The 13,745-nt window shown below is 51.7% G+C and overlaps 1 protein-coding gene across 2 annotated transcripts in view; it reads left to right on the top strand.

Moving 5' to 3' along the window:
* PCDH19 (protocadherin 19) overlaps positions 1 to 13,745 on the top strand; it is a 59,620-nt gene that overhangs the window by 14,686 nt on the left and 31,189 nt on the right. For both annotated transcript variants that reach the window (XM_064712733.1, XM_064712732.1), the window contains exon 3: positions 12,427 to 12,485. In XM_064712733.1, the coding sequence (XP_064568803.1) occupies positions 12,427 to 12,485 (59 nt within the window). The remainder of the gene's footprint in view (positions 1 to 12,426; positions 12,486 to 13,745) is intronic.

Below are 13,745 nucleotides of genomic sequence, written 5' to 3'. Positions count from 1 at the left end.
GGGAGCCACAGGCTCCTGCCGGGCTGGGGTTCAGCCACACCATGGGTTCCTTTGTTTGGGGAAAAAATAGAGATAAGTTTTGGAATATGTTCATCTCCTGTTCCCTGCACTTAGTTGTTGTCAGCATTAATATGCCATTAACACATGCTCATTAGGAGGAGAATGATTGTACCCTGCAGAGTAAGGGGGAAACCTTCATTAGGCACTAACATATTGAAGTGAGCTGCAGACTTCACTTGGGAGAGCTGGGGAGTGCTCTGCTCGGCTGCAGGTTTCCCTGATTCCTCCTTTTGGTCTGATGAAAAAAGCACCTCACCTTCTGGCATGTATTTTTGGTTATAGGTGGGGAGGATGTGCAGGCGAGCCTGGCTCAGCCTGGGCTCAGGGTCCAGCTCTGGAATCCTTTGGGACCTCAAACCCATCTGTCCCCAGCTCTAACCCCTCCCCATCAGTGCTTATTTTGCCATGCAGAGAGGACACAAGCCCAAGCCACCCCTCCAAGAGCTCTGTTGGCTCTTCAGCCTCAGTGAGATGAATTCCTCACGGGGCTGGGAGATGCTGGGGGAGCAGATCTGTAGAGAAAGGAGGTGTCACTTCTGCACGCTCGCTTTTCACACTGTGAGGACGTTTTAAGTGTTCGTGTGGCCTTGCTGCCTGCAGTCTGCACCATACCCTGCCCTGTGTGACAGGGCAGTGCTGGCCCTGCTGATCACTGCAGCGGGCTCCCCTGCTTGCTCACAGCTCCAGGCTGTGCCTGCTGCTCTCCTAAAGTCAATCAATGGCAATAACTGCAAGTTGAGCTGGGGCTGAGGGAGGAGGGGGCCCTGGCAGACAAATATTTGCTGATCAAGACCCTGTTCAGGTGCTGATGTCTCTGTGATAGGTAAGAAGGGATGGACAATAAGGACCATATTATTGGTGGTATTTAATCAGAGTTTATTCTAAATGGAGTGATTTCATAGATTTCCACAGAGCTGGCAGCTGTCGTCTGTATTAGGAGTGAATGCCCTGGCTCTGTCCCTGCCCCACTGCCCTCTGCCCTGGGGCTTTGCAGGATTTTTCAGCGTGGGTGCAGCGTGGTCCCATCCTCTCTTGCCTCTGTGTAGGCATAGCCAGAGGGAATCCCACAGATCAGTGTTCACCAATAAACCTCAGCAAAGCCAAAATGACATTTGACTGGGCTGGGCTTGCTGTTGTGAAGGTAAATGAGAGCCTAGCCCAGTCTGGAGCACAGGCAGGTCCTGGAGGAGGCAGCTCCTCCTGCAGATCATCTGTCCTTGTCAGGGAGGAAAATGAGCAGGTGAGGTGAGATATGCCATGAGACAGGCTGGGTTTGGAAGCTTTTGGTGTCTCTGTTCATGGACCATCTCCTGTGGTAGCAGCTGGCCCTGCAGTGGTGCAGGAGACAGGTGTGTGGCTGTCCTGGCTCCACCCAACTCTTGGGTATTTTGGGTATTTTGGGTATTTTGGGTATTTTCTGTCTCCCCCTCATCCCGCCACGCTGTCTGCAGGCAGAGCAGCCACAGGCTGGATGTGGTCCCAGCTCTCCATGTTGGGGATGTGGCTGTGTCCATTTGCTGGCTGCTGCGTGACTCATGTAATCACCATGCGAAATGCATCATTCATAAACTGTTTAGCGTGACCTTTTGTACAGTAGCACTAATTATTATTATCACAGAAGCCCAGTAAACTAGACTAGTAATTATCAGGGATTTATTTGAATGGACAGCTAAGCTATTCTTGGCAAGTTAGTCAAAGCAGTTGTCATGACAGCCACACAAATGTGTCTTATGAATTGGGTTAATTAGGGTAATTAATAACTGTTGTTTTGCCCTTTTTAACAAGGTATTGCTGAGACACTATCAAAAAATAGCAATTGTACCTAACAGAAATAGTCTTATTTTAGCAGCAACCCTCACATCACAAAACAGAAGCAGTAAATACCTGTTGGGTTGTTGTTTCACAAAGAAATGTGCCATCCAACCTTGTCTTTGAGAAAAAGCAGGGGGTTGGAGGCTCTGCTGTAATTTTTCTGTTGTGCTTCCCCTCCTGGGCCATATTACCAAGAAATTGATCATCATCCTTGCTGATATTATCATTATTTATTGCAGTGCTGTGCTGCACCGAGCCGCTGTCACAGGGAGGTCAGGGCAGTCACGGGTGGTCAGGGCAGTCCCAAGGTGCTCCTGTCAGTGGGAGCAGGCTCCACAAGGACTCGGAGCCAATTTTAAAGTTGTGGCCATAAATTAGAGCAGTTCTGCTGATGCATCGTCACCGTCGTCATCAGGACAGCAGGTGCCAAAGCGCCGCGTCCTCGCTCGGCAGAGCATCTGCTGCCTCTGAAAGGAGCTTCTGCTGAATAAAGGCATTTGCTTCTCTGAGAGCCTCGGAGGATCCTGGGCTGGAAGAGACCCACAGGGATCCTGAGCTGGAAGAGACCCACAGGGATCCTGAGCTGAAAGAGACCCACAAGAATCCTGGGCTGGAAGAGACCCACAGGGATCCTGAGCTGGAAGAGACCCACAGGGATCCTGAGCTCAAAGAGACCCACCAGGGATCCTGGCTGAAGAGACCACAGGGATCCTGAGCTGAGAGACCCCAGGATCCTGACTGGGAGACCACAGGGATCCTGAGCTCAAAGAGACCCACAGGGATCCTGGGCTGAAAGAGACCCACAAGGATCCTGAGCTGGAAGAGACCCACAGGGATCCTGGGCTGGAAGAGACCCACAGGGATCCTGAGCTGGAAGAGACCCACAAGAATCCTGGGCTGAAAGAGACCCACAGGGATCCTGAGCTGAGAGACCCACAGGGATCCTGAGCTGAGAGACCCACAGGGATCCTGGGCTCAAAGAGACCCACAGGGATCCTGAGCACCCACAGGGATCCTGAGCTCAAAGAGACACATATGGATCCTGGAACCCAGCTCCTGGCTCCCTGCAAAAACAAAACCATGATTGTCGTGCTTGTTGTTGATACCGAGTAATGGTAGTTAAAGCTTGTAATAACCAAATAGCATCAAAAAGCCTCAAAAGGAACAAAAACCATAGTGCCCATCTCAGGGAGCACCCTGGGCACCTTTGGTGGCCTTGAAGTGGGTTGCAGCCTGTGATGGGTGATGGTCCTGTCCCACTGGACCCACTGGGTGCTTTCAGCACTGTCTCCCCAAGGACTGCAAGATTTGGTGCTGATTATTAAAAATGACCCAAGATTATGGATGCAACTGAGGAATATTACATAAGTTTTGTAGAAAAATGACCTGAATAGATGAGTGAAGGCTCGGGCTGGTTCTCCAGCTGCACTGAGCTCTGTCTATTTATATCACCCCTGGGCTTTCCAAGCCCTCTTTTAACTAAAGCTCATTTGATAACGCATGTCTTTTAAAAAGAAAATAATAATAATAATAAAAAAAAGGAGGAATAAAAAAAGAAAGAAGGAAAGGAGGAAAAAAAACCTAAAGAAAAACACCTCTATGGAGAAGGTAGGGTTTTAATGAAGAAATATTTTATACTATTCTCCTACAACCTTAGGGCTAATAGCCTGGAACTGGTACTTTGGCTCCTTAAAAAGCCCAACAAGACAAGCCAATTACGGCCCCTGAAACATTTTTATTTTTAGTTCCTTGTAATAGCAATTTATCCTCGGCCATGGTACATTAACTGGAAGGAACAAGAAGTAGTAAGGTTTTGGCATCTTTGTAATAACCAAGGGGCTGTGTTTACCAGGCTGTTACTAATGTGGGGTGGCTGTGGGCAGGGTGGGGATGGCAGAGGGCACCCAGCGAGTGCCAGGCTGAGATCCATCCCCTCGTGTGGTGAGGGCTGTGTTGTCATTCATTCATTTCCCTGCAGTTTGTTCTGGGAGAGCACAGGCTCCTGCTAGCTGAATTCCTGGTTTCTGCTGGCCCAGAGCTGGTGGCCTGGCTCCCAGGGAGGAAGGGCTGTGCAGAGGGTGCTGCAGTGTCCCCAGGGATGCTGGGGCTGCTGGCACCTTTGGCAAGGGCTGGGCTGAGCAAAGCCAGCTTCACATCCCCTCCCCATGCAGCTGAGACAGCGATGGCAGTGGGAGGAAGGCCAGTCCTGCTCGGATTTGCTGCCAGCCTCATGGCTGCAGGGAGATTCTGTGGGCTGGAGAGCTGAGTTTTCCTGCACCAGTAGGGAAAAAAGCATTAAAATAGGGGAAAACTGGTTTTGATAAAGAGTTTTGTTGTGAGCGAAATCCCCCGGAGGCTTCGAGTGGGAGCTGCCTGAGGCTATCCTGATTGCAAGCCTTCCCATGCAATTGCAGATAAACACTGTGAATGATAAAACCATGAGCACAGGCCAGGGTTTGTCTGGCTTTGATTATCTGCCAGGGTGGGGGGATTGCAGCTGAGGCCAGGCAGGAGCTGCTGCTGCTGCAGAGGTGCCGGGGCTGGGTCTGGGTGCCCATGACCGTGTGCCAGGGGCAAGCCTGGCACCAGCTCTGGCCTCTGGTGATGCCATGGGAGGAGGATGCTGGGGCTGTGTGGGTTGGGGAGCTCTGTCTGCTTGCCCAAAACCAGAATAAATGGGGTTTGCTCTGGGAAATGGGGCAGGGCCAGGGTCCCTGTGGGCCCTGGTGCATGCTCGGGGGGCATCCCCTGGCTCTGATGTGCCAAGCTGGCAGCACCATCTCACACCTTCCCTATTTTTAACTCAGCTGCAATGGTTTTTGGGTTTTGGCTTTTCTTTTTCCTTTTTTTTTTTTTTTTCCTCCTCCTCCTTTTTGCAGTGACAAATCTGTGATTTCTCCTGTTCCCTACGAAATGCATTGGCCTGACCTGCCACTCCAGAAGGTGAATGACAGGGAGTTTTATTTAGCCCTGGAGATGGGAACATTTATAAAAAGGTTCTTCTGTTATATTTGTTTTCATTCCTAATGGCAGGAGGCAGGGAAAGGACAGTTCTGAAGGGTTTTTTTAACAAATCTCCAAGTCATGCCCCATCACCCTGGGCCTGCTGATTAGATCCAGATTGTTTCTCTCACTGCCTAGGGAGGGTGCAGTCTGTGCTGGGAGCTGCATGTGTGGATCCATTGCACATCTGAAAGTCCAGGTACGGGGAATGGGAGCCCCCCTTTTATCAGGTTTATTTGGTGTTATATCCCTGCAGGGAGCTTTCCTTGGCACGCCGAGGCAGCAGCCCTGTGCAGGAGGCTGTGCCCCATCCGTGGGCACAGGGAGGGAGGCATTGCCCCTGCTGCCCCCAGTCCCTCCTGTCCCAGCCAGGGCATCACCAGCCCCTGCTGCTCTCGGCCCCTGTGAGAACGTGTCTGGATGCTCCTCTCCGGATAGCCTGCCCCACTTTTGGGTCAGTATTTTGCTTTTCAGTAGATTTTGAGGAGTGGTGCCAAGCAGGTATCTGCTGTGATGGTTCCAATGGAGGACCCCTGTGCCATGCCCCCCGAAAAGCTTTGGGGTTATAGATACCATGGGGGTGTAAGGCAGATGTTTCGGGATTTTTGCTCTTCATAACTGTAGATTTCTATCTGCTGGCAAATCCAGCCCGGTGACACAGTTTGTGGCTTTGTGGGGTGTAATTTTGGCTTTGTTGTGTGCTGCTGCTCCTGGATTCAATCTGAGTTTTTAATCCTATACCTCTTTTTCAAAATCACATCTCAGCAGCAGCTTTTCTCTTGCCTCCCATCCATTTTCAAACAAGAAATGACAAAGCCTGTGTTTATTTGGGGAGGGGACAGGAGTTCAGCGTGGATTAGTGGGATGCTTGCACTGTAATAGAGTCTGGCTTGATACTGCTGCTTAGTCTGATGAGAGGAGTGATGCTAAAGGATGAACTCTCCCAGTGATTTCTCTGCAGTGCTTTTTATTTCATCAAGAGAAAATGGAGGCTGGACTCAGTTCCTCCAGTGTTTAATAATGTCCATCATAACGGAATGCCCTTTATTTAAGCTGCAGTAGTAATTAGAGGCTTGGTGGTGTTAAGTAGCCATAGAGTCTGGCTCTGAGGAATGTTCATTGTACCTCATTAAATTTGGAATTACTACTTAAAAGGCCAGAAATAAATATTCTGTTTATATTTTGGGGCTAGTAAATCTAAATGGATGCTGTGTTTGCACATCCTCGTCTCTGCTCGTTCCTGCTGAAGTGAGCCAGGCACTGCTCCAGTAGGCTGAGGCAGCAATCAGTCTGCAAAACAGCCTAACCCCAAACCCAGAGCTGGTTTCATTGATCAAGGGCAGGAAAATGATCTGCTGTATTACATCTAATTATAAACCATCAATATCAGATGCTAGATGCACTTACTGGTTCCGAGGCACTGCGCTGTAGCTCACAGTTGGCAGGCTCCTGTAGGAGAGGCTCTGTCAGAGCTGGGTGTGGGGACAGGGCTGCAGAGGGACATGCCAGAGGCCAGGTCCTTCCTGCTCTTCCAGGTGATGGCTGCTCAATGCCCTCTAAGGGCTGAGTTGCTTCATGTGTTCTTTCTGTCCTGCTGGGGCAGTTAGAGGTGTGTCCTGCTCCTGTGCCCCCTCCTGGCTTGTGCTGCAGTGCCCATGGGGTGGCTGGAGCTGCTGATGGGCACCAGGGGTCAGGTGGGTCCTTTCAGAAGGTGCTGACCCTGCAGGGGTGTCAGAGGCACAGCTGGGCTGTCAGGGGACACGTGGTGGGTTCCTCGCTGTGAGCTGGGCATCGCTCCCACACTGCGTCTGTCAGCGTTTGCTGATTGTCCCCCATGTGGAAGCCCCAGTGGCTGTTTGGTGGGGTTTGCACTGGTGTTTAACCCAAAGCCTCAGGCTGCTGCTGCTGTCCAACCTCTGGCACCCACCATGCCAGGAGGTGCCACTATGGGGGGATCAGGACCTGGGGAGCAGGGGTTTGGCATCTCCCAGCTGTGTGTGCTGCAGGGCTGTCAGTGCCAGAGCAGGGGCAGAGCTCCTCTCATGGGTCAGGCACTGCACCTGCTCATGGTCCTGGCCCCTGACCCCGCTCTGGGCAGAGGAGGGCTGGTAGCACAGGGCTAATTACTAATTATGAGCCATCACACAGAATGGGGGAAATCTCTCCTGACGTCCTTTGAGTGTGCTCCCAGCCCGGAGCTGGATCTGCTGGGTCTGTGTGCAGAGGGACCCCAGCCCTGGATCTGCTGGGTCTGTGTGCAGGGGGACCCCAGCCCTGGATCTGCTGGGTCTGTGTGCAGAGGGACGACAGCCCTGGATCTGCTGGGTCTGTGTGCAGAGGGACGACAGCCCTGGATCTGCTGGGTCTCTGTGCAGGGGGACCCCAGCCCTGGATCTGCTGGGTCTGTGTGCAGAGGGACCCCAGCCCTGGATCTGCTGGGTCTGTGTGCAGGGGGACACCAGCCCTGGATCTGCTGGGTCTGTGTGCAGAGGGACCCCAGCCCTGGATCTGCTGGGTCTGTGTGCAGAGGGACCCCAGCCCTGGATCTGCTGGGTCTGTGTGCAGGGGGACCCCAGCCCTGGATCTGCTGGGTCTGTGTGCAGGGGGACCCCAGCCCTGGATCTGCCTCTCCTGTTGGTGTGCAGGGGTCAGCAGCCCTGTGGCTGGGTGTGAGAGCATCATCCCCAGCCTGGCTGCTCCTCTGGGCCATGGGCTCCATCCCAGTGCTCCATCCCAGTGCTCCTTGGGCTTTCCCACTGCGCCTGCTCCCTGTGGGAAGGAGTCTCAGACCTCTTCCTTATTTCCCATGGGCTAAATAAGCAGCTTGCTAAATGATAATGACTTTCCCTCATTGCTGATGCATACTTCATTTGACCTGGTCCCTACTTTGAAATTTTCACTGTTTCCCGAGTGCAGCTGGAGCGTTCTTATTTAATTTGCATGAATTTTGTATCACCCACAATGTAATTCAAACCATAAGAATTAAATGCTGGTGAGATCTCCTAACAGGCAGCATCAGTTCTATTGCAGATGCTGGAGCCTGAGATTGAGTGGCCCATGGAGAGCAGGACTGAGGATACACAAGGACCAGGAGAAGTGCTCTTACAAGCCCTACCCTCCCCAGCAGGGAGGCCCAGTGGACTTTGGGGGACAATTTGCCATTTCTGTGGTCCCCAGTGATGCCTGCAGCACAGAGGGGAGTCAGCAGACTGCTGCTCCGGGTGGAGATGTGCAGCTTGGAGCAGAGGATGAGGAGCCGTCGATGTTTCTGGAGCATTTTGTGAAACCAAAAGGAGAGATGCACATTGCAGCCTTGGAGAAAGGTCCGCTTTGTTTTTTAATAATAAAGGGTGACATGCAAGCTTTATTAACAAGGCATGTAGGGGAAAAAAGGCTCAAGGGATAACCCTGAAAAAGTGGTGCTAAATGTGTCATTTTTATGAAGCTGATTTTGTGAAGAGTCCCTACATGCTTTGGCAGGAGGTTGCAGCAGGTTTACAGTAATTTGTGGAAAGACAGAAATGTTTTCACCCTGAAGTGAGAAGAAGGGCAAAAAATCCCTGTGTGGAGATGCTTTAGAGCCATCTTCTGAGGCAGGGCTGGCAGATGGATGGATACCTGTCACTTTGGGTTGGGAGAGATGGCTCCAGCTCCAAACAGCCATGGACTGTGCTGGGGGCTGATGTGCAGGCACCAAACCTTTATCGAGAGCCTGCATCCACCTGCCGTGGAGAAAGCTGGATTTTCACCTCTGTGGAGTTTGGTTTGAAAGCTATCCCACATCTGAAACTGCTGAAAGGAGGAAGAGTGATAAAGAGCCAGCTGCCAGGCATTGCCCTGAGGCGAGCAGGCTGCAGGGACACCCCTGTGCTGCTCCCAGGCTGCTGGCACGGCCCAGGACCCGTCCCTGACACCCTGCACTGACCCTGCCTGCATCCTCTGTGTGTGCAGTGCTGCTGGTGCCCAGAGCAGCATCCTCTGTGTGTGCAGCCCTGCCCAGAGCTGCTGCTGCCCTTCCTGCTGGCACTGCCTGAGTTCCTGCTGAGGTGCCTTTGGATGCTTTATTTTATGGTTTATTTCTGGTTTATTTCTGTTTCCAAGGCAGGGAGTGAGCAGTCCTTAGAGCAGTGCCCTGGTGCTAACAGACCCTTTGCTGTCGGGGAAGTCCTCCCATCGATATCCAGAGTTACACTGACGTTTGGACATCTTTTATTTTTTAATTTAATGGAGTTGGCAGGCCTCAACCAAAAGCAACCGCTAGGGGAAAAAAAGAAAGTTTAATATTTCCCTCCTGATTGCTCAGTTTGGAGTGTGTCTGTTGTTATATTTATGTTTGTGTTGCTAAGGCAGCGGTTAAGAGCGTTTTTCAAATTAGGTAAGCTGTGTGGCAAGCCAGGGCTCTCTTGGATGGCACTGCCACCAACACGTCTGCATCTGGAAAGCAAGGACGGCCCTGTCCCTGGAGGACAGCAGGGCTTCTCCAAGAGAAATGCAGGCTGAGGCCTCAGGCTTCATGCAAGGTGTTCCTCAGCGTTTCCCAGTGTCTGGGATGTGTTGTTTATTCTTGGCACGGCGGCCGTGGGGCTGATGGTGACAAGTGTGAACATCCTTTCTTCGGTTACAGCGAGGAGATGAGAGCTGCCAGCATGTCTGGGAGGTCCTGGCTGTGCCTGGCTCTGAACGTGGAAAGCAGAGGCTGGACTTGGGGCTGGGCTCCGCTTTGATTCCTGCAGGAGTGATGCTGATTAGTGAGAAAGTGACAGTTCATTTGCTTTTGCCAAAATAATGAAGAAGATGAGGGCCAGCCTCTCAGTGATGCACTTGATGAAGAGCACGCTTTCATCGGTGCCAGCCAGCCTTACCTTTTCCCTCTTTTTTGTGCTTTGACTTTGTTCTTTGGGTCTCATTAAGAGAGGGAGTGGATCCTTTCCCAATTAAAATGTTGACATGTCGAAGACGCTCTCCTTTCCCATCATTTTGCCTCTGTTTGTGAGTGGTTGCACCTTGCAGGATGAACTAGAATTAAATCAAGTGAACTTTGATTGAATAATGCAAGCTGTAAAGCAACCCTTCTCCATGGAAAATCTTTTTTTTTTATTTTTCTGGTTTGATCCCCTAGTCTGCATGGAGATAACCTTGACAGATAGCCCCATGGCTAAGTAAAGAAACTGGGCTGGAGGGAAGGATGAGCAGCCCACCCTTGTGCCAGCGTGGGCAGCACAGGCAGCTCTCACCTCTGAGGGTGCAGGGAAGAAGATTTCCCATCCTTGTGGCTGTGTCACTCCTCATTTTGCCTGAAATCTGGAAGTAATTATCATGACTTGTGCTGTGTCCAGCGATGGGGAGTTCCAGGCCTGGGAACGGATGCTGGGATGCTGTGTCCAGCCCCTCAGAGCCCTTTTGTCCTGTGTGCATGTGGGGGTTTCTCAGTGCTGCAGAGCATCCTGAGCAGGGATGTGGGGCAGGAGTACACAGGAAGGACATTTCTCCAGTCCATTGAACAGAAATCAGGGGGAATTTGCTCATCAGTGAACGAGCTGAGCCAGGAAATGGTCTTTGGTTGTGGTTTGAAATCAACAGCAAAGCTCCCAGGGATGCTGATCTGAGGGGGATAAAGCCAGGTCTGGGCTGTGGCAGTTTGATGGCAGCATGTGTGGTGTCTCCTCTGCCTGTGGGGTTTTGGTGGCAGTGGTCTGACTTTCCCTTGGGTGTTCCTTGGCCCCTGAAGCCTTGGCGATGCAGTGTCCATGCTCTGAGTGTTTTAAAGCTGTTCAGTGTACCTGTGTATATGGGAATTTGCTGTCTGCATCCTCTCCCCCAGCTGTTCCTCTCCTGGCTTTCCCAGGGCTGTGCACACACAGGGATGGAGGTGATGGAGCAGTGGTGGGTGCAGGGGTCTCCCTGCTGCTGGGGATGCAGGGATGGAGCCAGCTGGGGCTCTGGGCTTGTGATCCCACATCTGCCAGTGCTGGGTGGTGGGGGGCTCCCCACCCTGTGAGGATTGTGCCAAAAGTGGCTCCCATCCCTTCTGCCCTCCATTGCCTGGCTGCTCTCAGCTCATTTGCGGGGCTGGGGGCTGCTGTGGGACCCCCTTGAGATGGCAGCCCTGGGACAGATGGACAAACACAGGGTCAAGTGATTTCTGTGGTTTTGGGGTTCTCAGATATATTTGTAACCCACCTTCCTTGGCATGGACAGACAGACACACACAGGCCAGGTGATTCTGTGCTGTTTGGGCTCTCAGGTATCACATGCTTTGAGAGTCCGTGTGTCTGTCTGTTCCTGAGCTCTCAGCACCCAAGTCCCCGGCAGGAGCAGGGATGCAGGAGTGCAGGCCCAGTGGTGTGTGCAGTAAACCTGCAGCGTGGCTCCCCTGCAGCAATTCTGTGTGCAGCAATAACAGAGCTGTGCTCAGCGCTGGGCCGGCTCCCCTGGCTCGCTGCTCCTCGCCTGCCTCTCCCCGGGAGGTTCCTGTTTGGTAAATTGGACATTGTGCTGTATTTCAGCAAAGGGTACACTTCGCCAGGGCTGCCTGTGCTTTATGATCTTGGCAGAGCCATGTAACCTCTGCTGGGGCACGATTGGATTTCACATCGGGCTCTGCTGCAGCGGCCCCTCTCCCTACATCCTGCCATTGTGATTACGTTAGCAGCAGACTCTGCTTTCCTTTATTTATTGAGACATTAAAGATGCATGCATTTATTTTTACCGTGTTCATAATTGCCATAAAAGCAGGCCGTGGCATCCCAGAGCAGCTCTTGGGGAAGGAGCCACGGGGCGAGGAGCGGCGTGGCACAGAGGAGGCAGGGCTGGGCAGGGGGATGCTCCCTTTGCTGTCCTGGGAGGATGCTGCTCTTGTCCTGGAGCAAGGGGAGCAGAGCAAAGCCTGCTCCTTCTGCTGCCAGCCCCAGAGCCCCAGGGCTGTGTAATCTCAGCTTAAAAGATGTGTTTCAAGTGCAGAACGAGTTGGTGGGTTTTTCTTGCAAGTAACAACTCCTTTGACTTTTCTCCCCTTCTTTTACTCCCCTCCAACTTTTAAGCATGTCACCCATTGTTTGCTTTTTTATTAATAACAGAGCCCACTGTCTCTGGAAATGAAATGATGTAAAACAAAGAAAAGTGCCCGCATTAAATTCTCCGGCAGGGGATTACCTTGCTGGCATTTACATATCTATGCAATAAATATTTTAACATGTTAATTATACACTAATAAGAAAAATACCTTTTGAACTTTCAGTCAAATTGACACACACAGAACGGAGTCCATCAGGGAATTAAAAGCAATTAGTTTTGTAACTGAGCATAGCCACATTGTTTCTTCTCTGCAAATTGTTCTGTGGTTACCAGCCAGCTTTTTTGTTGGTGAAAGTTGCTGGAAAGACTGACAGGTGCTGGGGTTTTCCATCTCTGTCCTGTTCCCAGGGGCCTGTGCCATCATGGGATGCTCCTTCCCTCCCCAAAGGTTTCATCCTGGCCCTGCACACCTGGCTCTTCCCACTCATGGAAAAAATCAGACTTGTAACCATCTCCTTTTTCTTTTCCTCCTTGCAGACTGAGAACTACTCCTTTGATTCCAACTACGTGAACAGCAGAGCTCATTTAATAAAAAGGTACGTGGGCTTGCTTGGAGGGCTTGCTTTGCCCAGCCAGATCCCAGGGGTTTAATGTTCTTTCATGCTGCCTTATATACTACTTGCTTATTTTAATATGCAAAACTTTTTAAGAGTAATAATTTGCTTTTAAAACAGTACTTATTTACCATTAAGTCCCATTGCTCATGGCTTGCAGTAAAGGAAATATTTTTTTCCTTCTCATTGGCTTCTTCATGCTGGGAAGGTGCAGTAAGTGAGGTAGAGTGCTGTTACCCTGACAACTTTCAAATTCTGAGAGTTTATTCCATTTGAATGCACAGGAATAAAAGGATAGATTTGGGTGGTGAGATCTCCCTGCCATGTGAGGCGGGGAAAATTAAAAAAAACCAAGTTGTTTGGGGGCAGGTAATTGGGTTGGATGCAGCTCATGGCTCCAGCTCACTGGTTTAGTTTGAATACCAAGGCAAACAGCACTTGGCCAGGCTGAGTTTTCCCCGTGTGTAAAAGGAAACAATCAGTTCATCTGCAACCTGGCAGTCACCCTTGGGGAAACAGAGCCCTTTGGGTGAAACGCTGCTCTCCTCAGAGCCTGGCAGTGTGAGGGATTGTCTCTGGGGGTTCCACACCGGGGTTACCCAGCTGAGCCCTGCTGGGCTGTGTTAACCCAGAGGTGAGCATCGCCCAGGGGCAGGAGCTCAGGAAGGCACTTGTATTGACCCAGCGTGGTCAGTGCTCCTCACAGGGCTGCAGGAACAGCTCCCTGCACAGGAGCAGGTGCAGGATGGGCCCAGCAGCTCCTTGCCCACCTCCCTGCTCTCCCCAGGGTGTGTTGGGACCAAGCCATGGCCGTGCCCATGCCCAGCCCAGCTGTGCTGGTGACTCTGCAGAGCCATCACTGAACCAGGGGTTTTACAGAGAGCAGAAGCCAGCCCTGAGCTGCTGAGATCTGATCTGAGCAGTAGAAATACCCAATTCTGTGCCTGGCTGAGAGCCCATTTGTTTACACCTTAGCAGCCCGAGCAGCGAGGGGCTGCGAGCGGGTGTGTGTGCCCGAGTGCTCGCGCTGTTTAACCATGCTAACGTGGCACTGAGAGAGCTGGCTGGCCTGGGCCACGCTGCTGCTGCCAGAGAGCCTTCAGGCACACTGAGAAACCCCAAATCCATTAATCTTTCCCCGTTCACACCTAAGATAAAGGCAGCAGCACTCACCTGCACAGGGGGCTGACTCCAAGCCTGGATTGTTTGGGAGATGCTGCTGCTGCCGATTCCCCCAGACCT

The sequence above is a fragment of the Zonotrichia leucophrys genome, chromosome 4A (genome assembly GCF_028769735.1).
Source record: "Zonotrichia leucophrys gambelii isolate GWCS_2022_RI chromosome 4A, RI_Zleu_2.0, whole genome shotgun sequence".
In the NCBI taxonomy this organism is placed as follows: Eukaryota; Metazoa; Chordata; class Aves; order Passeriformes; family Passerellidae; genus Zonotrichia; species Zonotrichia leucophrys.
The sequence above is the reverse complement of the archived record's forward strand: the minus strand, read 5'-3'. Positions and strand labels throughout refer to the sequence as shown.